The 24,381-nt window shown below is 46.7% G+C and overlaps 5 protein-coding genes across 5 annotated transcripts; 2 read left to right on the plus strand and 3 right to left on the minus strand.

Annotated features, from left to right (window-relative positions):
• Positions 1-1,187: 1,187 nt before the first annotated feature.
• Pmar_PMAR008411 (gag/pol/env polyprotein, putative) lies at positions 1,188-6,590 on the minus strand (the record flags this gene model as incomplete). Its single annotated transcript, XM_002765766.1, has 1 exon — positions 1,188-6,590. The coding sequence occupies one exon, from the start codon at positions 6,588-6,590 to the stop codon at positions 1,188-1,190; it is 5,403 nt and encodes a 1,800-aa protein (XP_002765812.1).
• Positions 6,591-13,219: 6,629 nt separating this feature from the next.
• Positions 13,220-15,882, minus strand: Pmar_PMAR008412 (phosphoglycerate mutase, putative; the record flags this gene model as incomplete). The annotated part of the gene is made up of 10 exons (XM_002765767.1): positions 15,743-15,882; positions 15,383-15,471; positions 15,293-15,333; positions 14,576-14,711; positions 14,050-14,218; positions 13,909-13,996; positions 13,794-13,866; positions 13,612-13,740; positions 13,455-13,575; positions 13,220-13,341 (listed from the first exon to the last, which is right to left on the minus strand). The coding sequence occupies exons 3-10, from the start codon at positions 15,313-15,315 to the stop codon at positions 13,220-13,222; spliced, it is 861 nt and encodes a 286-aa protein (XP_002765813.1). The 5' UTR covers positions 15,316-15,333; positions 15,383-15,471; positions 15,743-15,882.
• A 200-nt stretch (positions 15,883-16,082) lies between these two features.
• Positions 16,083-17,258, minus strand: Pmar_PMAR008413 (N-acylethanolamine-hydrolyzing acid amidase precursor, putative; the record flags this gene model as incomplete). The annotated part of the gene is made up of 1 exon (XM_002765768.1): positions 16,083-17,258. The coding sequence occupies one exon, from the start codon at positions 17,256-17,258 to the stop codon at positions 16,095-16,097; it is 1,164 nt and encodes a 387-aa protein (XP_002765814.1). The 3' UTR covers positions 16,083-16,094.
• Positions 17,259-17,726: 468 nt separating this feature from the next.
• Pmar_PMAR008414 (conserved hypothetical protein) lies at positions 17,727-18,371 on the plus strand (the record flags this gene model as incomplete). Its single annotated transcript, XM_002765769.1, has 4 exons — positions 17,727-17,843; positions 17,890-17,969; positions 18,026-18,190; positions 18,239-18,371. The coding sequence occupies 4 exons, from the start codon at positions 17,727-17,729 to the stop codon at positions 18,369-18,371; spliced, it is 495 nt and encodes a 164-aa protein (XP_002765815.1).
• Positions 18,372-20,160: 1,789 nt separating this feature from the next.
• On the plus strand, positions 20,161-21,553 carry Pmar_PMAR008415 (Protein C6orf168, putative). The gene is made up of 3 exons (XM_002765770.1): positions 20,161-20,208; positions 20,258-20,391; positions 20,882-21,553. Exons 1-3 carry the CDS (start codon positions 20,165-20,167, stop codon positions 21,457-21,459), a joined length of 756 nt encoding a protein of 251 aa, XP_002765816.1. The 5' UTR covers positions 20,161-20,164; the 3' UTR covers positions 21,460-21,553.
• The last annotated feature ends 2,828 nt before the right edge of the window (positions 21,554-24,381 follow it).

Here is a 24,381-nt window from a genome sequence, read left to right on the forward strand (position 1 = left end):
GCTCAGTATCGATCTCCTCGTAAAAGACCGATACTGGCTCCAACTATGACACTACGGCTTGTTGCGTTCGATCAACTGAAGGCCGTCGACTCCCAGAGATATTTTTCCGGAATTGACAGTTCGATCCATCAAAAGCATAGCTCCTTATACTCTTTCCCCCACGCTGCCAATCGTAGCATATCAGTAGATCCGGATCCATTCAAAGAGTCAAACTCAACTCCCAACAACTACATTTAATAGTCTCCTTGCATACATCAGGAACAGTAACCTCGACTAGGTAAACATAAACAATAATAAATTTTCAACACCTGAAAAACTGCTAAGCATTAGCTTGCTGAGAACTCTCTTCTTCAACCGAATCTTCGCCAGCGTCATCACTATCAGGGAAGCACTCCCAAGAGCCGATCCTAGCTGGATTGTAACAACACAGCTGTCCCGAACCTAATACACTACCATCGTTCAATAGTACCGCAAGGGAAGTCAAAAGCATACGATAGTTAAACGAAGCTGATGACTGTGAAACCAGGAAAGTGAGATGTTCAGCATTAACCCACCGTTATAGCGCATTCCTATCATAGTGTTGCTGGCGTTCTTCAAGACTCGATCTGTGAGGCCAAGGAGATTCAACGACTCCTCCGTGAGCTGGTAATGACCTTCTTCATCTCGTACCATCACCTATCGTTCAAGCGGAGCGAAGCGTCCCATGTTTTCCATTTTCAGCTTTTGTCTTACAACAACATCGCAATTATGAGGATTGTAGGTTTCCTCGAAAAGGTCAACCGTCCAGTTGAACCAACGCATGAGAAAAATACGAAGTATCCTCTATAGTATAGTACGCTACGTAATGTCTCTGGTTCACTTATTTTTACTTTGTGTTTACAGTTTCACTCGGTTAGTACGGATTCATGTTGCATTTGGACTGTTTGGAGTTCACGTTCATCGTTGTCGCCACTAGAGCTACACAAGGCTGAGTCGGCCATAGGGAAATAGAAGATTAGTACAGAATACAAACCTGCATCAGTAGTGAGATTACGATATACGCTTGATGAATATACTTAGCAGCACTACTGAGCCTTGCCACGAGACCGTTACAAAGATACACGAAACGGTGAGGACAAGGCGAGAAATGATGTATCCAACGGAGCGATGATGATTGTCATCATTATCATTTACATCCTCTCCCCCCTTTAATGAGAGGTGGGATTAAGGCTCGCTGGGGTCTTACCGTGCCACTTACGCACGTTCCTACAGTCTTGAAGAGACCCATCACTCAGAATGACTGTTTGATGACCGCGCTTGTGGGTAACGGTGTAAGGACCAGACCAATGAGTACCGAGAGGGCCGTGACCAGTAGAAGGACTCCACTTGAGCACGGAGTCACCGACTTTTACACTAGCGGACCTCCGGTGTTGGTTGCATTGAGGCACTGGATCGATAGTGGGCTTGACATCGTCCGTGTTACCAAAGATAGCGTCAAGACGAGTGTTGCGCATATCGACCATGTTCCTCACGACGTCGCTGAGGGACTGTGGGAATGACGAGGCAGGGGATGATAGGAATCTTCGGAGTACTGTACGAGATTCACCAAACATCAGCATGAACGGCGAGATGTTGTCAGTGTCAGGAATGATGCGAGAGTTGCATCTGAATAGAGCTTTGGAAAGATACCGATCCCACTTGTGCTGGACACTATCACAGAGACACCTCAGAGTAGCCTTGATAGAACGATGGCAGCGTTCTAGCTGTCCATTCCTCCACGGGCAGTAGACTGGAATCTTCCACGGGCGGATAGCGTAGGAGGAACACCACGACAGGAAAACAGAGCTGCTGAATGCGGCTCCATTATCTGACGCAATCTCCTTGACCCGACCATAGACATCAAGAACATGATGTTCGGGAGCATTGCAAATCTCGTAAGATGTTGCTTTGCGTAAAGGAATACCACCCACGTAGCCTGAAGTTGAGTCCAGCCAAGTCAATATGTACTTGTACCCACCGTCTGTACCACGAGTTGAAGGTAGTGGACCCACAATATCAACGTATATAAGCTCCATGATATCACGACGATGTCGTAGTGAGCCAACACTGTGCCTCGCGGACCTCACAGCTCGTGAGAAGAAACAGCGACACGATGATACAACCTTGGCAGCAATGGCGGAGAGTCCAATGACATAGAAGACTTCTTTGACGATGCTAAGTGTTTGTTGTAGGCCACAATGTCCGTGTTGGGTATGTACACGAGTTACCACATCACGAGCGTAGGCTCTGGGAACAACGTAGCAGCCTTTCACAGTGATTATACCACAGTCGTTCATAACAAACTTCTTGGGGTTCACATCGTGGAGATGTTGTACTTCAAAGCACTCGCCCTGAGCGTTAGCCAGCCACTTCAAGGCGTCGATGTCATCATCGTGGACAGGAAAGGGCTTAGAGGCAGCTTTGATCCGCCAAGCGGAGAATATGCCAAGTAGGGTGGATGCCGGTGTGAGGGAAGACGAGAAAGAATGCCTCAGTTCGGAATCACCGGTATCGGTTCCAGTTGCATGGCAATTCCCACGAGAGTTACAGGCCGAGACCTTCACAGATGAAGGCGTAGTAACTTCTAGAGATCTCGCAATAGCATCAGCAATTGCAGGTAAACTTCCACGGGGAGCCCACGTAGTGAGATGTACGCATCGTTGGTATGTTTGCCATCTCGACAGATATGTGCCAATCCCAAACTCAGTCTCAACGGAGTGCCAGTGCTTGCCGACGTTGGCGTTATCAGTGACAGCGATTATTCTACCAGACAAGAGGCACTGGTTGTCGTGGATAACGTTGAGCAAGGCAGCACGTTCACGCCAAGTGCTAGATCTTGAGGATTCCACTTTGGAGAACCTCTCACCGCAGACACGGAGTGGAAGAATGGCGACACGATCTTCAGAGATATTGAAGAGCTCACCTAGGTTAGGGATGCAGTTGAACACCGTCTTGGAGTACGTTGCAAACTCAGTCGCATCCCCGGAAAGCTCGAAGACCTTGAAGATGATGGCGCCATAGCTGTCATGGTTGGCGTCCACCACAGCGAGAGTACCGATACCATCGTTACCAAGCGAGCACGGAAGAGTGCCTGCTATGTAAGCTCGGAGCAGAACTTTGAAAGCATCAGAAGTGGGTGTGGTGAGAGTCTCCAGAAAGTCGGCAGAAGTGGCCTCATCCTGGTAGTGTTTGATGGCTCCGTTCAGAGTCCGGAGAGCAGCAATAGCATCGGGTAATAGATGGCCCGAGAAGTAGTTGAATACACCGGTCCAGCTTCTCAGCCATGAGAGACGGCTTTGACGGAGTGATTCAGCTGAGTGCTTGACACGACGACGACCTCGACGCTTGGGTGGAGCTTTCCCATTGAGGAAATCGTTGAACGCGGCGTTGAAAGTAGCTTCGGAGATTTCCCGCTTGGCAGGTAGAGGTCGGTAGGTTCGGCCGTGTAATAGTAGACCACAGAAAGTTGTTGACTTGGCCGGTGACTGAGACTTCTCTTGGTTGATGATGAATCCGTACTCGGTAAGGATGTCAGTCAGCACTCTCAAGGCCTTCTCCCCATCAACAATGGTTTGTGATGAGACCAAGACGTCGTCTTGTACATGTACGACAGTTGCAGCAATACCATCGGCAACCAGCTTCGGGTTGATGACGGTGTCGAGCAGAGTACCAAAGCCTACCTGGAATGCCAGAGATGACCAGCGCCACCCTTGGGGAAGGGAAGTGAGAGCCCATCGTACGGTCACACCGGTGCGTGGACAGATAGATGTTGTACCGAAGAGCTTCTGAAGGGACTTGGTAACTGCAATGCAGCCGTAAGCATCTCGTAGATCTAACTTGGACCAAAAACCTAGGTTGGCAGATGGGACATCTCGTAAAAGGTTAGTTGCAGTCCGTTGATGCTGCTTGTACGAGAACTCATCACGCTGCTTACTGTCCTTGGGGATCTCACCGCCAGGTAGGAAGATGAAGTTGCCAGCGTCGTCGTAGCTCAATTGCAAGGAGTTGAGAGGTCTGGTGTCGATGACCAAGCGATACCGAGATGAGAGCTCACTGTCAGAGACAGGTACCGTTCGAATCTTACTCTTTCCATCGGCACGGTCGAGTTTGTCAATGAGAATCGGCTCGCATACGATGGAGAGCTCAGAATCCTGGACTCGACGAACCTTGCCTTGCGCTTCCATCGCGCAGAGTTTCTGGTAGATGATCTCAGCATCGGCAGCGGTGCGCTTTCGTTGAGCCGCTCGGTAGGGCCAGACCGTGGCATTGCCGATGGGATCGATATCACAGCAAAGTCGTTTGCCGGTGCCGTCTTGAACCACCGATATCAGAGGTTGCACGTCGGTAGAGACTCGACGACAGGTGGCTATTGGCTCAGCGCTGGACTCAGCAGTGAAGTCGACAGTAGGTAAAGTCGACTCATCGGTCGAGGATAAGTTGATAATAGCACATGATGAGTTGTGATAGACAGATGACTCGTCGGTCTGAGAGGCGTTATCTTGGCGACTGGATGATAGGGATAAGCCACCTTTGAGAGAGATGCCCTTCGTAGAGGTGAAGATGATACCGAGCGAGTCGAACATGTTCCTGCCGATGATAACTCGAGGAAGGCATTGCTCGACTTGTAAGAATAATAGACGAGTCTCGACCAACCCTACGTCAGACGAAGGTTGCTCTAGTGAACAGTTCACCGAGACGATGGTAGAAGTGGAAGTGGTTGAGTTATTACCGTAGGTTACTTTCAGAGGACGGTCTAGCGTGGAGACCGCGTCAGATGGGATGACGGTGTTATCCAATAAGAACTTGACGACAGACGCATCCACTAGGGATATGTTAGCTCCCGTATCCACCAGACAGGAAACATCACAGCGAGGACCCTGGGCACCAGTACCTAGCCGAACAGTGATGGTGGGGTCAGGTGAGGAGGTAGCGAATAGGTCAGATGCTGAGTAGTTTATCTGGGCATTGGCAGCGCTCACGTAAGCAGCCGAGTTGTTGACTAGCTTGATGTCGGAAGCGTTGTTGGACTGGTGGTTGTTGGTGTTAGATGGCGCCGACGAGTTGGAAAACTTCTTGAGACATACGCCAGCGAGATGATGCGCCTTACGACATCGCTTACAATGGAATCTACTCGAGTCGCAACGATGCTTGGAATCAGCTAAGCGACCACACCGTTTGCACCTTTCGTCCTTGCGGATGATGTCGTCAGGGCTTGCTTTACAGCGGGCCGCTACATGCCCGAGCTTACCACAGCGAAGGCAGGAGTCCTTCGATAGACCAAGATCGACTGCCGCAGCCATACATAATGCCATGATGCTGGAGTCATCGTCGACGGACCGGGACTTGCTTTTATCGCCTTTCGGAGCGGATTTGGTTAGGGCGTTGATATCGGGTAGATCATCGATAACAGCTAAGAGAGTGTCCTTGAACGTGTCGAAGTCCATCTTGTTGAGGGGATCCGCTAGCGAGGCAGCTAGCACAGCCTTGGGATCCTTCAAACCTTTCTTGAGTCGTCGAATGATAGAGGAGTCTTGGGCAGCCTCATCGGGGACAACTGACTGCTTGACGTGCCACAACTTCTCGAAGCGAGTACAGAAGTCTAGAGTCGACTCAGATGGTTCCTGTGATAAAGCGTCCAAGGCGTTCTCAAGGGATCTGAGCTCAAGGTTTGTATTGTAACGTTTATCCATTACTGACCATACAGCAGAGACACCACTAGCGAGTATATCACTGTGGGTGATCTTACTGCGGATAGTAGACTTCAGAGGTTCCGTGATACAGTGTAGGGCAACTTCCGCAGAGATGTCGTTGGGGAGTAAATGATGGTGACGGAGTAGATCACATACCGCAACGCGCCAAGGGAAGTAGGTACCAGTAGGGTTGCCAGTGAAGAGAAGGTGCTTAGGTATCTTGTCCGAGTCACCAACGATAGACTTCACAGTTCTTCTCACAATCTCGCACGGAGAGAGAGAAGATGACGTACGAGTGTGATTGGTACCGATAGCAGTGGAACCATATGCTGATGCCGAATTTGTTGCTGGCTGACCAAAGGCAGTGGATAACGGCGTGGCACTCGGGTTTGATGGATAGCTCACTGCGCTAGGCATAGTTGATGCATGGCGCATCTTGGACACCGTGGCTGAAATTTCCTTACGTAGATCTTGACGTCCAACAAAAGTTGGGCAACCGTCGATGTTGGCAGCTGCAGCGAGAAGAGACCACCGTAGCACCAGAGTCAGCCATTTGGAGTCTTCCTCCCCAGCAGAGTCTAGATAGACAAGCTCCTCGCTCAACCAGGCGTAGGAATTCTGCCAGAGGTCACAGAGCTCGAGGCCGCTTTGAACTGCGTGGCAATCTGATTTGAAGCGCTCGTTGTCTTTGAGCGTCTCCAGTAGTGCCTCACGAAAAGGGGTGAGGGCTTGTGAGTAGCCAGGACCGGTCTCAGTGTAGATCTTCTCCTCTAAGGCGAGCATGTTGGTGATGAGAGCCTTTCTCGGCACAGCCCCCAATGTTGTTTGGAGTTCACGTTCATCGTTGTCGCCACTAGAGCTACACAAGGCTGAGTCGGCCATAGGGAAATAGAAGATTAGTACAGAATACAAACCTGCATCAGTAGTGAGATTACGATATACGCTTGATGAATATACTTAGCAGCACTACTGAGCCTTGCCACGAGACCGTTACAAAGATACACGAAACGGTGAGGACAAGGCGAGAAATGATGTATCCAACGGAGCGATGATGATTGTCATCATTATCATTTACAGGACATTTGTCTTTCGTATCGTCTTAACTTATGAAAAAAGCTGCCTTGTTCTTTCTTTTGTTGTGCGATGTAGGTCGACAAAAGTCCACTTTATGTCGATAGTACATTGTAATATACACTGTCGTTTAATTCGCTTGTCTTCGAACGTTGATCTACGGTGCAAACGTTCGTACTCGTCTTCGTTGAGTTAGGCTACAATCTTGAACACTAGCAATCTTGCATTTCCCATGTATCGGGCGGGCGACATTTTCGTTTCGCACGACATGTGCTAGCTATTTCCGTTTCTTGTGGTCATTGATCTTACTTGAATTAGTCCTTGTTGAACGTCTGGGTTCTTTGTTCTCTATACTCCTGAATCAGGAGTCCTGATAGCTTCTGGTAGTTTGAATATCTCGTTTTATTGACGTATGTCTACTACTGAGTCTTCATACAAAAAGAAGCCTATGCTGGACAAGGAGCAATTGGAGGATTTAGGTAGTACTGGGCATGGTAAAAACATTTAGGTGGGTAATCTTGCTGAACTCGCCATATTATATTATTCTTGGCCATTTTTATTGCGGTGTCTGTGTATGCTTTAAACAGTATACGTGTGTCATAAGTTGGCATTATATGCCTCAGACATATGTTTCAGATGTTTTGCTTTAATTATCTGGCTGGTACATATTTCTTGTTTTGTATCATTTTTATTTCGGTGTCTCTCTATGCATAAAAGAATATAAGTTTGTCACAAGCTGCCATTATATGGCTGAGATATACATAGGTTGTACCTAATGAGTTTAAACGATCTGTTCAACAAATGACTGACATTTTGACGTTTCCTTCCTTTGCTTTGTACCTATCTTATTGAATTATCTAGCAATTACATGCCTAATGTGTCGTACGGTAACAATAATTGCTTGGGACTCCTATAAGGTTTTCTATCATCTTCAGTTCGGTGTCTGCTTCTGTGTACAACTTTATTCGTATGTCACAAGCGAGCATCGTATGCCCGAGACATATACACTATTTAGCAGGTTTTCTTGTGGTCGTATCGGTTGTTTCAATCAGACTATTCATATTATACGTTCACTCAATTATAACTTCACCTGTATTATATGTCCTATTACTCGCTCACCATGTTTGGAACACTGTGAATATGGCTAACATTTACATGGCTATTATGTCATTCGGTGGCATTATCTGCCTCAGACATATATCATATTTTTTATTATCTTCATTTCGGTGTTTATGCATATTTCAAACATTATCCGTATGTCATAAGCTGGCATTATATGCCCGAGACATTTACATTAAATGAGACTACCTACAGTATACCCGATTTTCATATGGATTACACTTAGACGTCTTCATATGTTATGTAGTTTTCTATATGCGTATAACACTGTTCATATGGTAAAAATTGTCATTCTATTCCTGGGAAGTTTAAAAAACTCTGTAACTTACTCAATATGATGTCCATCTAGGGTGAACTTTCATACGAGTATGTCTTAACTTTTAGCCAGTATGTTTTATTCATACTTTGGCTTCGTGCGTACATACTGTTTACACGTTGAATATCAATATGTACGTTATATAGTTAACGTCACTCTTCGTGCATAGTCAAAGACATACATTTAAAACCTTAGGTGATTCAATTTCTGACAATAATAAATCTATCGACTCTAGCACTCATGCAGTCTACGAGGGTTCGTCAAGTAATGTGGATGACAGCGTACTATCTGAGCCCAACACAAAGCCTCAGTCATCAAGTACTACGTTGATTTTAGCTTTTGCATACCGTTTTTCTTCTTAGAAACCTGGAAAAAGGTTTTTCGGGTAGTGGATGAAATAAAGAAAAGACAAAAAAGGGTTAAGAAGTTTCGTAAACAGAAAGTTACTCCTTTACGTACTATCTGTTACCTTCAATCATAGTTATTAAATTTTTACCTCTGTTCTTACATGTTGGTAGGACGTCAAAAAGCACGTGAAAAATATCTCAAGCTTCGTCGACGAATTCTTAAACCTAGGACTACAGGTAGTTAAATTTTGGTCAATTACCGTTGCCTCGTGATCTATGGTCATATAACGCAGATCATAATAAGCTGGATCAGTCAAATGCCGCGATATCGCCACAACAGGGTAAAAGTTCAACTATGGGTAAGTATTAGATCGTTTTTTGTTGGTTTTTTCTCAGATACAACAAATTTGTTCGATGTAGATGACTGTTTTCGTAACGTTTTGGATGATTCCCAAGTTGCGAGCAGTGAACCTAGTTTGTCTGAGGAAGAAGCTAAACGTTTAGATCAGCGTAAGGATTTTGGCGTTTTTTCCGGTAATGTTCCTTACTTGGCATTTTTCAGAGATACTACAAATAGCGTCTTCACAAGATAATGCGGATGCCAAAAATGTCGACATCGTCTCGCATACGTCTTTTAGACCAAGTGAAAGTTCTAATTACAAGTCTACAACTTATAATACAACAAATGGTAATATAGTTCGATTCTGATTTTTTCACGACTACGTTTTGTAGACAACGATCTTACCTCGGTTGGACAAGAGAGTAATACTCAGAACGAACTTTTACGTGGTAATTCATATTATACCTCTATTATTTGTACGTGTCCTTCGTTTTAGACGATGGTAGTTCGGCTTTTGGTGCTACGCAGGATGCTCCTTCACCTCGAAGATCCGACCGTAATATATATGGTTCAGATTGAGTGACCTGTACACTTTTTTAGGCGTTGATAATAGTGGTTAAGAAACATGAACAATCTGATATTCGAAAACCATCTTGGTGTTGATCCAGTCTGAAGTCATCCGCTATGACAGTTTCGAGGTTAGTTTCCAACGATGTAGTTGACGTTACTTGCGCTCCAAGTAATGATATTGGATGATATTCTAACGGTAGTATATATCAGGACCCGAGGTTTCGCTAAATACCCTCCGCCTCGTTGTTGTCGGCAGCTGTAGTTGAGTCGTCCGGAGCATGGTAATGGCGGGAAATTGTCCTTAGATACCGGTTTTTCCTAGCCTCCCAACTGTTGTGTTCACTGAGTTGCACGGCTGCCGAAAAAAAGTTATTATACGGGTTATAGTCGTAGTAACTGTTGTTGTGATCGGAATTCTTGTACAACCCGTTCCCCAACAGAGGAATCATTGTTAGTTTGAGACTCAAACTTTGAGTCCCTCTAGTCTCGTCGGCGTCTGTATTACAGACTCTATAAGATTGTTACGGTGGGAACAATGTAACAGTTCTCGAGAGAGAGCACAGCCTGTAATATCAGTATCCTTAATCTACCAAATCGCCAACAGTAGAACGACGGCCAGGCGAGAAGCTGTGATGGCTATGAGCATAGCGATCACACTGATCGCTCTGAGGAGACGGGCGTCACAATCCTTGTGATCGGGTTGGTCGTCAACACGCTGAGAAGAGTTACTCCAAGCAATGAGAAAACTCTGTCATGGCACTGTGCACCCGAGATAGAGAGATAAACGTAAGCTGGGACTCGCATTTCAGCCCATGAATTCGGCACTAGTGAGTCACTAGTGACCGACTATAGTAAGGGCGGCCCTTGAAGGACCGCCGATATGTTGGGTCGGAGTGACATGATGTCATTGACATCGAGCTGCTCGGGGCTCAGGGGTCCATTTCAATCATGATTTTCATGATTGAACACTCGAGTCAAATGTACGAAATGGTCCATTTCTCCATTTCAAATGGAGGAAGATATGAACTGCAAGTTTCGTACACTGGAGATGCCCCGTATAACGTGTACACCCGCATACAGTTTTATGCCTAGTGTACAACGTGAATTGGGCCAGGTGAAATTCACTTAGTGAATATAGATTTCACACTTCGCTAAAAACCGCCAGTGAAAATCGCCATTGCGTGTAAAACGCGTAATTGTTTTCGCGTGAAATTCGTGAAATACGAAGTGTAAAACCCGTTCTTTGCTACACATGCGAGTAACATAGCGGGAAGATCATTCGGCTTCCTGAAAAGCTTCGATATTCCAAACATAAAGTGCAGTAGACTCCCGGAGGCAGGAGTGTCCGGCGGCGCAATGACTTGCCACCGAGACTCCAGCGTGCTTGAGGCGCAAGCCCTAAGCTAATTAATTCTGATTATACTGAGAACGAGCAAACTGGAGTTTGAGTGGCCTATTAGGATATGCTGAGTCGAATGAGTGATAGGTTGCCCGCAAGACCAAAGGCTGACTCACCAAAGGAAGCCTTGCTTGGGAATATTTGACGGGTGACTAATCCACGTACTACACTGGAGTGAACTTCACTTGACGTGGGTCAGTGCTTCACTCAGTGAAGCACAAGGATCAAGATCTACGCGGAGTTCGTGAAGTTTATGGGAATTCCGCGTAGTGAATCACTACGCGAGATTCACTACTAGTAAAAAGTGAGATGTATATTTGACTACTGTTTTACTCTTCGCGGGTGCATCTTCGACCCCTGCTTTTGCGAAGTGAACAGATAGATAGACTGACAGACGGGCAGACAGCTGAGTGTAGCTCACGTGTGCATACATCAAACGATCGATCACATGGGACGCTGTTACAGGGCCCAGAGTTTTTCGTGAATCCTCTAGAAGATTGTTTTTGGCATTCCTTCCAACCTGGTCGATTGAAGCTGCAGTACTATCTGATACTCGTATCAACCTCTGGGATTGTGCTGTCAGAGTTACTAGCATCGACCACCTTGAGTATCAAGCGACGACTCGATCATGACTTCGAGTCGAAGTCTTCGACTGGATCCGTCCACACGTCACTCAGGTGCACGCGTGTGAAATACGCCGTATATTAGACCCCAAAACATTTGAGGACTCTTTACGCTATGCTCTCACCTAGAGCTGGAAGTTAGCCTTCGCATCTCACATATTTTCTACCAACAATGGCCGGTCGCATCGCCTTCCTGCATATATTCTGTTTCAGTGTCGCCTTAGCTGACGTCAAGATCCAGAGGTAGGCCGTGTGGGAAGAGGTGGACTAGTATGCATACCTTTCAGAGCAAATGCCATTTCGACAGCCGACTCCGTAGACGTAGCCGAACAACGTGAGTGGCTGTTCGATACAACGGTGCATGCTCTCCATTGTAGTTGGAGGCCAATATGAAAAGCCCATCGGTCAGGGTGACTGTTACTTATCCGGTTCTAATCTGGTTGGATGCAAGTGCAATACCGACGATGTGCTCTTCTATGCAGTGAGCTTGTTCACACTCAGAGTCTCGACCGAGCTCATCTTTCTCAGGATGAATTTGCGGTGGTCAAAGGTGTGATGTGTACGACGAAGTGCACTAATGCGACCACCTGTCCGAAACCTCCTACTAAGTGGGCCCAGTGCCAACCATACGGAGGATGCTCTATTGCGTGCAATCTCGACACGGTAACGGAGTCTGCTCCGATGGTGACATGAAATTCAACGTTCCCTCAGGACTGCCCTGCAGGAGCTGTGTGTCAACTGATCGAAGAACCCCGAGGCAAACTTTGTTTGTTCCCTAACTGACTTGAAGTCAGTTAGAGCTTCTAGCTTAGAAGAAGTCAGTGACTTCTTCAGTCAAATCACTTTTCATGATGAGTATTTCACTTGGAGATTATCTCCCATTTCTGGTAGATGGATTATTCTCGGGGCGATTCAATTTTTCTTTTCAACTCACCCGATGAAGCTAGTCGACTCTCCAGCGACGAACTTGTGTCGAGTTACTCTCTATCCACCATCAATGTGTATTACTTCATATCAGGACAGGATAGTAGATCACGAGCTGTAAACATCGTTCATCGCCTCGGTTGCCATCCCCTTGGACATCTCTCATCATGGTATGATAACACATACCATACTGTGAGAAGAATCTCAGAAATGATTCACCACTACACACTGTATATCCCATCGGCTATGCCAACTCCGCATTTTGCATTGGCCAAAACCAACAGAAAATCCCTCAACTGTGGCAAGTGGAATAAGAAAAATCGTCTTAGGAAATTGATGATTCTTCGCTCGACAACGAACGCACAAGATGATATGATCGTACCGATAGCCCAGCCATCGAAACTTCGTGTACATCAGTCTTCTACGGTCGAGGTTGCCCGGTATCTTGGTGCGTGTGAAGAATTCGCTCATCGTCCTAATTGAGCTCAGTATCGATCTCCTCGTAAAAGACCGATACTGGCTCCAACTATGACACTACGGCTTGTTGCGTTCGATCAACTGAAGGTCGTCGACTCCCAGAGATATTTTCCCGAAATTGACAGTTCGATCCATCAAAAGCATAGCTCCTTATACTCTTTCCCCCACGCTGCCAATCATAGCATATCAGTAGATCCGGATCCATTCAAAGAGTCAAACTCAACTCCCAACAACTACATTTAATAGTCTCCTTGCATACATCAGGAACAGTAACCTCGACTAGGTAAACATAAACAATGATAAATTTTCAACACCTGAAAAACTGCTAAGCATTAGCTTGCTGAGAACTCTCTTCTTCAACCGAATCTTCGCCAGCGTCATCACTATCAGGGAAGCACTCCCAAGAGCCGATCCTAGCCGGATTGTAACAACACAGCTGTCCCGAACCTAATACACCACCATCGTTCAATAGTACCGCAAGGGAAGTCAAAAGCATACGATAGTTAAACGAAGCTGATGACTGTGAAACCAGGAAAGTGAGATGTTCAGCATTAACCCACCGTTATAGCGCATTCCTATCATAGTGTTGCTGGCGTTCTTCAAGACTCGATCTGTGAGGCCAAGGAGATTCAACGACTCCTCCGTGAGCTGGTAATGACCTTCTTCATCTCGTACCATCACCTATCGTTCAAGCGGAGCGAAGCGTCCCATGTTTACCATTTTCAGCTTTTGTCTTACAACAACATCGCAATTATGAGGATTGTAGGTTTCCTCGAAAAGGTCAACCGTCCAGTTGAACCAACGCATGAGAAAAATACGAAGAGTTACTCCGTGAGTAACTATAACCTACACAAGATACCCATGAAACGGTAAGATACTTTTCATGCCCATTTTAGTACCACGTCAGAATCTTCGGTATAACACAAATGGCCAGCAAATACATCACTGCGAGTTCGTGGTCGAGGGGCTCGTCTGAGGGGAATTTCTCAAAAGATGGTATGCGTAAGCCATTACGATCTCCTCCGTGCCGGATCGCTCCAATGCCGCTTCATAGACTCCAAAAACGTCGTCACTCGATCGTAGACATCAGCGCCAGATTCACCTATAGGAGTTCACCGAGAAGTGGTATCACATTTGCACGCATGCACAACTCACCGTGAGGAAAGCGGTAGAAGAAACGACCGAATCTCTCCCTTTCTTGTTTGCACTTCAGCATTTCCGTAGGACATTGAAAATTACCAAAATCTTGTTCCCTGATTCGCGGCTCTGACCGAACCGAGACTACCCTGTCCAATCCAATAGTCTTCGCGATTTCCTCGTACGTCTGAGGGGTGAATGACATCAATGGAGCTTCACCCGTGATATGAAAAAACACATTTCACACTTCATATAGTACGTGATATGGGACGACTCGTCTAAGGTGATTCGCTAAGTGTTTCCAATTCGCTTCATATCACGTTTTTCCACTGAGTATTACGCCACTTCACGTAAGGCGGACGGAGCTCTAATAAGCACCGTTGGGTCTTTCATTTCTCGCCTGTCCTCACCGTTTCGTCCACCATTGCAACCGAGTAATATATCGTTGAATTGTATCACATAAGTCACTAAACTTCAATTTTCCGAAGCCCGACTCAGCCTCACACACTTCGCTCCAACCAGACGGAGTCCCAACGCTCCCTACCTCGACTGTCCGTCTATACGGACTCACATAGAAGACCGCTCGCTTCACCAGCTTCTTGATTTGCTCTCCAGCACATCGTGCTTCCAGCCGACCTTCTCCTGTAAGCGGCACCTTCCAATCTGGAATCTGACTGTACCTGACTATCCCTATTCGATACTATATAGCAATAGCATATAGTAAATGTAGTGCGAGATCTATATTGTGAATATATATATAGATGCTTTGAAGCTCGGTCGATAACAGAAAACCTCCCACGTCCCATCATCTTTTATAAAATTCCACAAACGAAAAACCTTCGCCATTGACGAACTTGTAAGTCAACTACAACATACTTTTCCATGAACTCCTCCGTAGGATCAATCATAGCGTATGACGATAGAAACAAGTCAATATTTAATCTCAGCCTAGTGCGCTCAGTCGTACCGACACTATACTTAGTTGAGAGATCTACACCTTTTTCACCTCAAGTTGAAATGATAGAACCATAATTTCTACCCCCTACCAGCCAACGTCAACTCAGAATTTGGAAAGCTCTACTCGAAGATATTTGATTCCGATTTCAATAACAATGAACAACTCCCACGTAGATCCAAAAAGGCCGTAAGCCGCCATCTAAACTTAAATAAGGAAACCCGAAAATTCCTAATTCACGTTTGATCATTAGAACTTGAGGTGAAAATGGCAGTAGAGACCAAGAGAGCCGCCCTACTGTACTACGTATGTTCGTCTATATTCCCCATACTCTCTCCGTGGCGAACCTGCACTAGCATGAGGTCACCCCGCCGACAGAGGACGACTTGTTCTTACCAGGATGATTCGACGAGGTCTAAAACCTGATGCTTGACTCGAACGTGGTCGCCGCCGATTGAACTTGCTGTACGACGGTAGTGCAGGACCTGACGAAGAAGTTGCTCCTAAACGACGTCATAGAGCTGCTCGACTTGCGATGCAATGTTGATATACGCACTAGCTCAAACGACTTGGGACTACACTGCGTGCCAAAATGAGCGTAATTTTCGAAAATTAATGAAAATCGATATGAAACTTGGCAGATACAATGTAAACATTGATATGAACATGTACTGTGAGAAACGTAATCGTTCAAATCTATGATGGAGAGAAACTATCCATTATGTCATCTGCACTCCTTCAGTTTCCATTTATTACTCGACAAGCCTTCATCCGCACTACTGCTAACCTCCCCATCCAACTCGAGAGGAGACGGGAACGCATCTGTTGAGCTCACAGGCGAACCTTCTTCGTATCCGGCCAAGGCAACCTCAAGATTCGTAGGAGGTCGCAGTTCGGGCGAATGGAGATCTCTAGGCATTTAGAACAACGACGACTTATAAATTCCATACCACAATTTTATCATCAAACCGAACATGTAAGCCTTCGAAAGTCGCCAGAAGTTACAAAAAGACCAATATACCCGTTCCCACCTGAATTCGAGTAAAAATCAACTCACTGTGAGTAATGAAACACGTTTGAAAATTGGGTTAAAACGATTATACAAAAACTACACGAGGATTTCCCTCACAGAAAGCGCCTCGGGATCTGTTATTTTAGCGGCGTCAAACCGGATCCTCCCCCAAAGCAGACCACTCCTCGGCGACATCACAGCCGTATAGATAGTACCATCATTCAACACGGGCTTCTCCGAGATGCAGTCAAGTACCACGGCAAAGGTGCCTACCTCTCCCTCCTTCTGGCCGTGTCTAGCAATGCACTCTTCAGCCTTCGTTCTTCTGGGATCAGACGGAGGGTCCGGTAGCCAATTGTCATGGTTGGTCTCCACCACATACCATCCTTCTCCCAACTCTTGGACGGGCACAACCACACTGCTATCGTTACGAGTTAAGATAGATCCCTCCTTCTCTCCTTGACCAGCAACTGCAATGTACACAGAAGCCGCAAAAGGGACCTCTCTGAGGAACTGTACAGCGCCTTTATAATCTCGTACCCCTTGAGCAAACATCATCTCTCTGAACATGAAACTTTGCGGAACCGCGCCATGACTGATTCTCCTCAAAATCTCCTCTTTCGGCTCGTTCACAGACCTCCAATTTTCCTGCATGGACAAACCGTCGGTAGTAACCGCAGTTACCATTCCTCCAGCAAACCAGTAAAAATCAATAGTCTCCACATCAGCGACTCCAGGCGCTATACTCTTGTACTTGAGACTGAGAGTAACCCTTCTGGCGTAATCAGGAGCAGCTTGGTCCATATTGCGGCCGTGCACGACATGACCATTCTCATCAGAAACCAACAACGCAGTACAATCGTGGTGAACCGTAGGAGCCTCGCTAAAATGTCCGATTTCATGACTATAGGCCCAGGCGGCCAGATAGGGATAGCTGACGTAGTGACCATTAGCAGCAAATTCCTCAGAGATGCCCCTCAGCTCGAGAGCTTGTACAGGGAAGTGCTTTTCGAGAGCGTTCATGAACACGTCATAGTCGTTGTCAGATAGGCGGTCGAAAGTGGTTGTGTTCCACTGAGCAAAAAGTGGACGGAAACTCTCATCGAAAGGCCACGACTTCAACGCGACTCTGACTGCAGGTTTGAAGTGCTCGGAAGGGCGTTTAGAGAGATCAACTTCAGCGTAGGGAGCCTTGGTGGGAATGTGGTCCTGAGCGATAGCATAGGGTAGAAGTATGTAGAGAAGAAGGGGAGAAAACATTATGATGAAGAAAACTGGATGATGGGCATGTTTCATAGGAGCAAATTGCGCCTTAAACTAAAGTAACGCCTTAAGTATACCTTAAGTATACCTTAAGTAACTCCTTAAGTTGCTCCTATATTTAAGGCGCCTTAAATTAAGTATCCTTGTGAAACAGGCCCAATGACCGAATGAATGCCAGCAACGGTCCGGACGTGGACCGTATGTGGACATGTTTTGTATCTTTAAGGCTGCAACCTAAGATACGAAGAATCCTTAGATGCATCGTAGAAGGGAGATACCGTCACGCGCCACAAACTTCCACCATACTTCCTAGCTGTGATCTCTGCGAGATCACCTACATGTCATAGAGGGCTAGGCTAGAAGGATGCTGACAAGGCGAATACGCGTAGAAAATTCTCCGTCACGCGCCACAAAATTATCAAGTTCGTCGGAAGTTAGCTAGATTGTAATAATTTACTCGTTGTAATGGCATCAGAAGACCTCCGTACACTTCCTGAGGCAGAGCGCTCGGCCCTGGCCGTTAAGGGCCCTACCTTTATTTTCGACGGCGTTTGTAATCTGTGCAACACCGCATTGAGATTTGTAAGCTGCTATACGCGAGGAGAAAGTGATGGTCCCTGTTGTTTAGGTCAATGATCATGTACGGCCCGACGCTGATGTGAAGTATATGTGGACAAACCATCCTGACACATTGAAGGTTTTGGAGAAGTACCACATGGGTCTGCTTCGGACCTACTTTGTATCTTACTCGACCAACCTCATAGATACGACGTGAACGAGGAAGATATCAACAAGAGCTGGGGTTACCTCAAAGACGGTCAGCTGTACCGTGGTTCCACCGCGTGGCTCATGGGCCTTCGTGAACTCACTGCTCCGTGGTGCTGGGCATACTACCTCATCCACGTCCCTGAGGTTATCAGGGAGTTCGTGTGAGTCAACTCTGTCGAATCGCCATAGCAGTATGTGTCCTTTCTCAGGTACAATTTAGTAGCAGCAAATCGTTATCGATGGTTTGGCCGAAGTGATCAGTGTCACGTTGTGGAGAAGTCTATGTTGCATCGGTTCCTCCACACTACCAGTATGCCTTCCAAAACTACCAAGGCTGAATAATAGTGCTATCCCTGTGTGTCAACACTGTTAACTCAACAGTGTCCGTCGTTTCCTCATAATTTCTATGGAGAGGTCCTTTTGAGTTTCGAGTACTAAATTTAATGCGATGAACCTGAGCTTCCTTCGACAACAGAATTCTATATTTTAGTGGATCACTTACGCAGGTGTTCTATGAGATGTTAAGCATGGTCATGCAATAGCAAAAGCCCAGCCTACGAGAGTTCTTGAGTCGTGTGGGCTAAACCGTTCTGGACCGTTCGATTGACTCTGGTGGATTCCAATGCAACTCTATCCACTATGATTAGACCACTCGGAAGTCTATTTGCCAAGAGATTTTCTTTTAAGATTTCGCATGCATGAGTGGGGACATTAATTTTTTGCTCTCGGGCTTACATAAGTGCAGCGTATTAGCAAACAAGGAGGTCAGCTTAACGATGTGGTATGAACGATGATCATAGCTGCATGATCGGGGAGATGAATTTTGCCGATGGGGAAATTAGTCTCGGAAGACCTTTTTATGCGTTAGATGCGCATTGCGGTTCCATGCAGTTCTGGGTAAGCGCAGGTCAGCCATCCACTACAAACGAAAATGTCAACCGACAGGGCCTGTTCGTAGTTGAATCATGTCATCGTCCCTACATTCCTAGGATCTACGGATATTTTTAAATTGTTTGGAGTTACCACTGTCGGATTAGACAGGATTCGCTCGCTCGCGACTGTAGAACTCGATTTCATGATAGTATGAATATGACTGAAGCTCTACTTTCGCTCTCAGGACTCCGGCTATCGATCGCTACTCATTTGAATGTACGCATAAACACGTGAAGGGTAAGATGGAGGCGTGTCACCACCTCTGCGCATGCGTGCAGTTTATGGGCTATTCTCAATCTCCTCATCGGCAGTAGTTGGACTGCAACCGTTCACTCTGTTCGAGGGCCAGATATGCTATCTTGGGACAGGTGTTTATTCTCACTGGCAATTCGCATGTTGCTTTGTCATCTTGAGATGGCATATCTGCTCTACGAGCCAAATTGTAGATATTTGACCCGCCTGTAGATATTTGATTGTAGTCATACCTTGGGGTAGTGGCATAACTGCCCCGCCTGTAGATATTTGATTGTAGTCATACCTTGGAGTAGTGGCATAACTGCCCCGCCTGTAGATATTTGATTGTAGTCATACCTTGGAGTAGTGGCATAACTGCCCCGCCTGTAGATATTTGATTGTAGTCATACCTTGGAGTAGTGGCATAGCCACCCCGCCTCAAGATATTCATTGTACTAGAGTATATCTCGGGGTAGTGGCATAGCCTCCCCGCCTCTAGATATTCATTGTACTAGAGTATATCTCGGGGTAGTGGCATAGCCGCCCCGCCTCTAGATATTCATTGTACTAGAGTATATCTCGGGGTAGTGGCATAGCCGCCCCGCCTCTAGATATTCATTGTACTAGAGTATATCTCGGGGTAGTGGCATAGCCGCCCCGCCTCTAGATATTCATTGTACTAGAGTATATCTCGGGGTAGCGGCATAGCCGCCCCGCCTCTAGATGTCGATTGCACTAAAGCACGTCTTGGGGTGGTGGTATAGCCGTACTCTCCGAGAATATTGATTTCACTAAGGCACATATCAGGGCGGTGGCATAGCGGCCCCGCCTCACAAAGTTGCTGTTTCTAAGGCTTTCGAAAGGTATACTGGGATTTGATCAACTATCGTTCGACAGTCTATGAGTATCTGTGGGTATTAGCTGTAAGAGTTACGCAAGTTAGGTTTTTCCCTTTTTTACTAGTAGTTATGGCTGGTATTGCTGGGAAGACAAAGAAGGATCATGTTTACATGTAAAGAGCTGTGATCGGACGAGGGAGTGATGGGATTACGTTTACCTAGGTATAAGTTCAGCAACCAAGGATCCGGCTCGTCTCCAACGATTAGCCACTTCTGTGCGAAACTTGAAGTGTGGCTCAAGTTAGCGGGACTCCCGTATACACCGATCGACACAGAAATGCCTGCTGGGCCTTACGGTGAGTTGTGATGGGTCCGAGGAGGCGGAATTCATTCCCCCGTTATGACTCATGGCTTTTTCATTATATCGGATCATAGCCGCTATGACTATCGTTTCATCGCAGGAAACGAATACCGCATTATTGGTCGATCATTATCGGGTCGATTTATACGAATATACATGGTCTTACGGTCGTATATACGTGCAGTCGACTGAAATGATTATGACATCGGCAAAATGCTTAATCAGTATAGTCGAACACCGGACTGAGCCCTCTGGATGATCTAAAATGGATTCCCAGTCACATTACTTGCTGTGATAATTCAACGTGTGGCTGAGCTCATCACTCACCCGGAATGTACATATCTTGGAGCTTTCATCTCGATCTATCACTCAAACCGCTATTCTACGACCACGACTGGTGGTATGTACGCTTTTTCTAATCTATATGTGGTGATTTCAGCTCGTAACCCTCCATAGATGGGCAAGACATTCACCGTTTGCTTCAGGCAAGCTCCCTTATATCGACCTGAACGGTGAACAGTTTGGCGACACCTCCATCATCATCGACATGCTCTCGTCCAAATTCAAGAAAAATCTAGATAGTGGTCTCAGTGATCACCAGAAGGGTATCAGCAACGCAGTAAAAAGAATGTTCGAGGAGCACACATTCTTTCTCTGTGTTAACGACAGATGGTTTAACTATCCCGACCTCTTTAGTCAGTACCTTGGCACGATTCAGACATATCCAGTATTCCTGAGGCCACTCGTAAAGATGATCGCGAAAAGGCGACTCCTCGGTGCAACTTATGCGCAGGGCATTGGTCGATTGCCCGAGGAAGAAAGGAAAAATAGGCTAAGTCAAGACATCTCGGGGTTATCGAAGATCTTAGGTGAGAAGAAATACATATTGTCCGACGATAAGCCGACTAGCGTCGACGCCACAGTGTTCGGGTTCATGTGGGCTGAGCTCGGTGTTGACTCCGAGTACGAGAAGGTCAATGCGTTCTGTCAAGAGTGCAAGAAGTACGACAACCTGATGGGCTACTATGAGAGGATGGTGAAGCTTATGGAAGACGCAAAATAGCTGCGCCGTTTTGCTCGTCCAAATAATATTATTCTCGCCAAGGCTGGCGTTCAAGTATTAACGTTACCCGGCTGACTTTATCAAACTTTTTCGGCATCACTCTCCTTGCGTTTGTCACAGTGACATGTTCACCGGAGTATCATGTCGGAGTCTTACGCACATGTCTTAGGTTATGCATCGAATAGAATCACAGTAGAGGTGTGCCATCGATTGAGTCTATTGTAGAGACCATCAGCCTCCTTCGATCCAATGTGTTGACTTTTAAGGGACTATTTCACTGCCCGGCAGTGCCATGACTATCGTGAGATATGCTTCAGTACAATCAATTCTAATTGCCGGGGCGGCTATGCCCCTGCCCTAAGATATGCCTTAGTACAACCAACTCGAATTGCCGGGGCGGCTATGCCCCTGCCCTATGAGATATGCCTTAGTACAACCAACTCGCAAAATTGCCGGGGCGGCTATGCCCCTGCCCTAAGATATGCCTTAGTACAATCAACTCGAACGTTGCCGGGGCGGCTTTATGCCCCTGCCCTAAGATATGCCTTAGTACAATCAACTCGAATCATGCCGGGGCGGCTATGCCCCTGCCCTAAGATATGCCTTAGTACAATCAACTCGAATTGCCATCGGGGCGGCTATGCCCCTGCCCTAAGATATGCCTTAGTACAATCAACTCGAATTGTCGGGGCCCGGCTATGCCATGACTGCCCTAAGATATGCCTTAGTACAATCAACTCGTATTGTCGGGGCGGCTATGCCCCTGCCCTAAGATATGCTTCAGTACAATCAACTCGTATTGTCAGGGCGGCTATGCCCCTGCCCTAAGATATGCCTTAGTACAATCAACTCGTATTGTCGGGGCGGCTATGCCCCTGCCCTAAGATATTCCTTAGTACAATCAATTCCAATTGTCGGGGCGGCTCTGCCCCTGCCCTAAGATATGCCTTAGTACGATGGAGTTTCATCCGTGATATGGAAAACACTAGTGGAAAACATATTTCACGACTACTGCATACCACCGAGAATATCGCGGTTTTCACGGAGTTTTACGCCACTTCACGTGAAATGGGCGAAACTCCAATAAACTCCAATTGATCCCAATTCAAGGCTCGATGTTGAGGTGGATACTGAAGAGTCTAGGTTTACTGAAAGTTTTGCTGCACAATAGTATCGTAAATGGACGTGCTCTTTTTGTGAAGTGTGTGAATTTTCATTGATGATCAACCGGAGTGCAGTGACATCGGCTTTCCTAGTGCTTCTGTCCGTCTGGGCTGTTTTCATCCTGGTTTCTGAGGAGAACTGTGGTGATCATCTGCTCCCCATTTTACATCCACTATACTTGGATGCATCTTCATCACATAGTCTGTATAAGACTAGCTCTGGCCGATCAGCGAACAGAAGTGAGCGAGGACTATACTCGCGTGACGAGAGTCTCGTCTCAGCATCGCCTCGCGGATCAGACCTCTCACGTAGTCGATTGATCAAAGTGGGGACCGCTGACCAGGTTGCCGCAAAGCCTCCCAAAACGAAGCCACGGACAAAAAAGAAGAAAGGCTTTTGGGACAACGATGATGATATCAATGCCATCACCGAAAGTGCGGCCTCTTGCTTGCTGCGCAAGCCTTGTGGTGCAAACCAGCGAATGAGCTCAGATACGTCTTATGACCTGATCAAATTAGACTACGCGTTTGACTATCTATCAGAGCACGAGATTGAGCCTTATCCAGCAGAACGACTGAGTGACCTTAATTGGCCTGGCGAGGTTCCCTTCGTCGAGGAGGAAATAACGTCCTATTGTGCATGCATGCAAAATAAGAGAATCTTGATAGCCGGCGACTCGCTACTTCGAGGGGTTTACTCTGCTGCTGTGGAGTTTTTGAGGAACGATCGACACTATTGTGACGATTCTTCGACACCCAAGGCTGAGAGATCGAAATGCTCTGGTGATGGGAAGTATTGGCATGATGTTCGCTCTGATGAGGCCATAGGGAAAGACAGGCGACGGTGTGAAAAGGTTATGAAGAATGAAGGGTCACCATGTTATAGTGGGCGAGTGGACGGGCTCTGTGGAGGTGTCGAGGGAACCGATTAATCGCCGATGAATTCGTTTCTCTAGCTCAGGCAATGCCTCTCTGTTTTTTTCTTGGCAACCCAACAAGAGGTTCGGCAACAACTTCAGAAAGTATCTCGAGAGCGTCTTTGCTCGAGATGGTGAGGTTAGTGCGCAATGCACGGCTGAGCTAGTTGGTGAGAGCAGGTCACGGCTTTGATTGGATCATCGCGGGTATGGGCTTCCATGAGCTGGCTAGAATTCTCCGCATGAAAGGAGGCTGCTCGGATGCCACTTGCCGCTTCAGGAAGATTCCTGAGGGCTTTGGCAACCTTTACCGGCAATTTGTAACAAGGGCCCCCGGTTCGATTCCTGGTGACTGGATTTCTTCCAAGCTGTCATCAGTACCGCTATCAGACAGCACCTGATAGGTACGAGATTTTCACAGCTCATTCTTACGAAGCTATTCGTCCCTCGGTGGGCTCTGGGTAGGGATGTACGCCCGTAACACTGCTATGGCCCTTCCAGACTTCCAGGACCAGTCCAATGCCTATGTACGCAGCTCTTGCGACACGATACCGTTCCCCTTTGTCGCGTTCAGGTCTTGTGGCTGAATTCACTCGCTCGAGTGGAGACGTCGAAGGCTATGAATGCAGCGTTCCTCGATATTTATAACCTGACACTGCATGAGCCTTTCCGCAGCTACACTGGAGACGGAGTGATTGTTTTCTCCTCCTCTCACTGCCTCGCCTCTTTCATATGCAGGTGCACTTCCTACGACCAGTTTCCCTAGCGATTTTCCACAGTGCAATTAAGCCTATGTGTCCTTCAGTGGAACTGCCGCCACGTTTTGAGTCATCGCATGTTGG

Source organism: Perkinsus marinus (genome assembly GCF_000006405.1).
Source record: "Perkinsus marinus ATCC 50983 genomic scaffold scf_1104296974734, whole genome shotgun sequence".
Lineage (NCBI taxonomy): Eukaryota > Perkinsozoa > Perkinsida > Perkinsidae > Perkinsus > Perkinsus marinus.

What these genes read in the sequence shown, in the direction of transcription:
- Pmar_PMAR008415 (XM_002765770.1), top strand. Translation starts at nt 20,165, where the DNA reads ATGGCTGGTATTGCTGGGAAGACAAAGAAGGATCATGTTTACAT. An exon ending in AAGAAGGATCATGTTTACAT is followed by an intron (nt 20,209 to 20,257) that starts GTAAAGAGCTGT and finishes ACGTTTACCTAG; the next exon opens with GTATAAGTTCAGCAACCAAG. An exon ending in AATGCCTGCTGGGCCTTACG is followed by an intron (nt 20,392 to 20,881) that starts GTGAGTTGTGAT and finishes CGTTTGCTTCAG; the next exon opens with GCAAGCTCCCTTATATCGAC.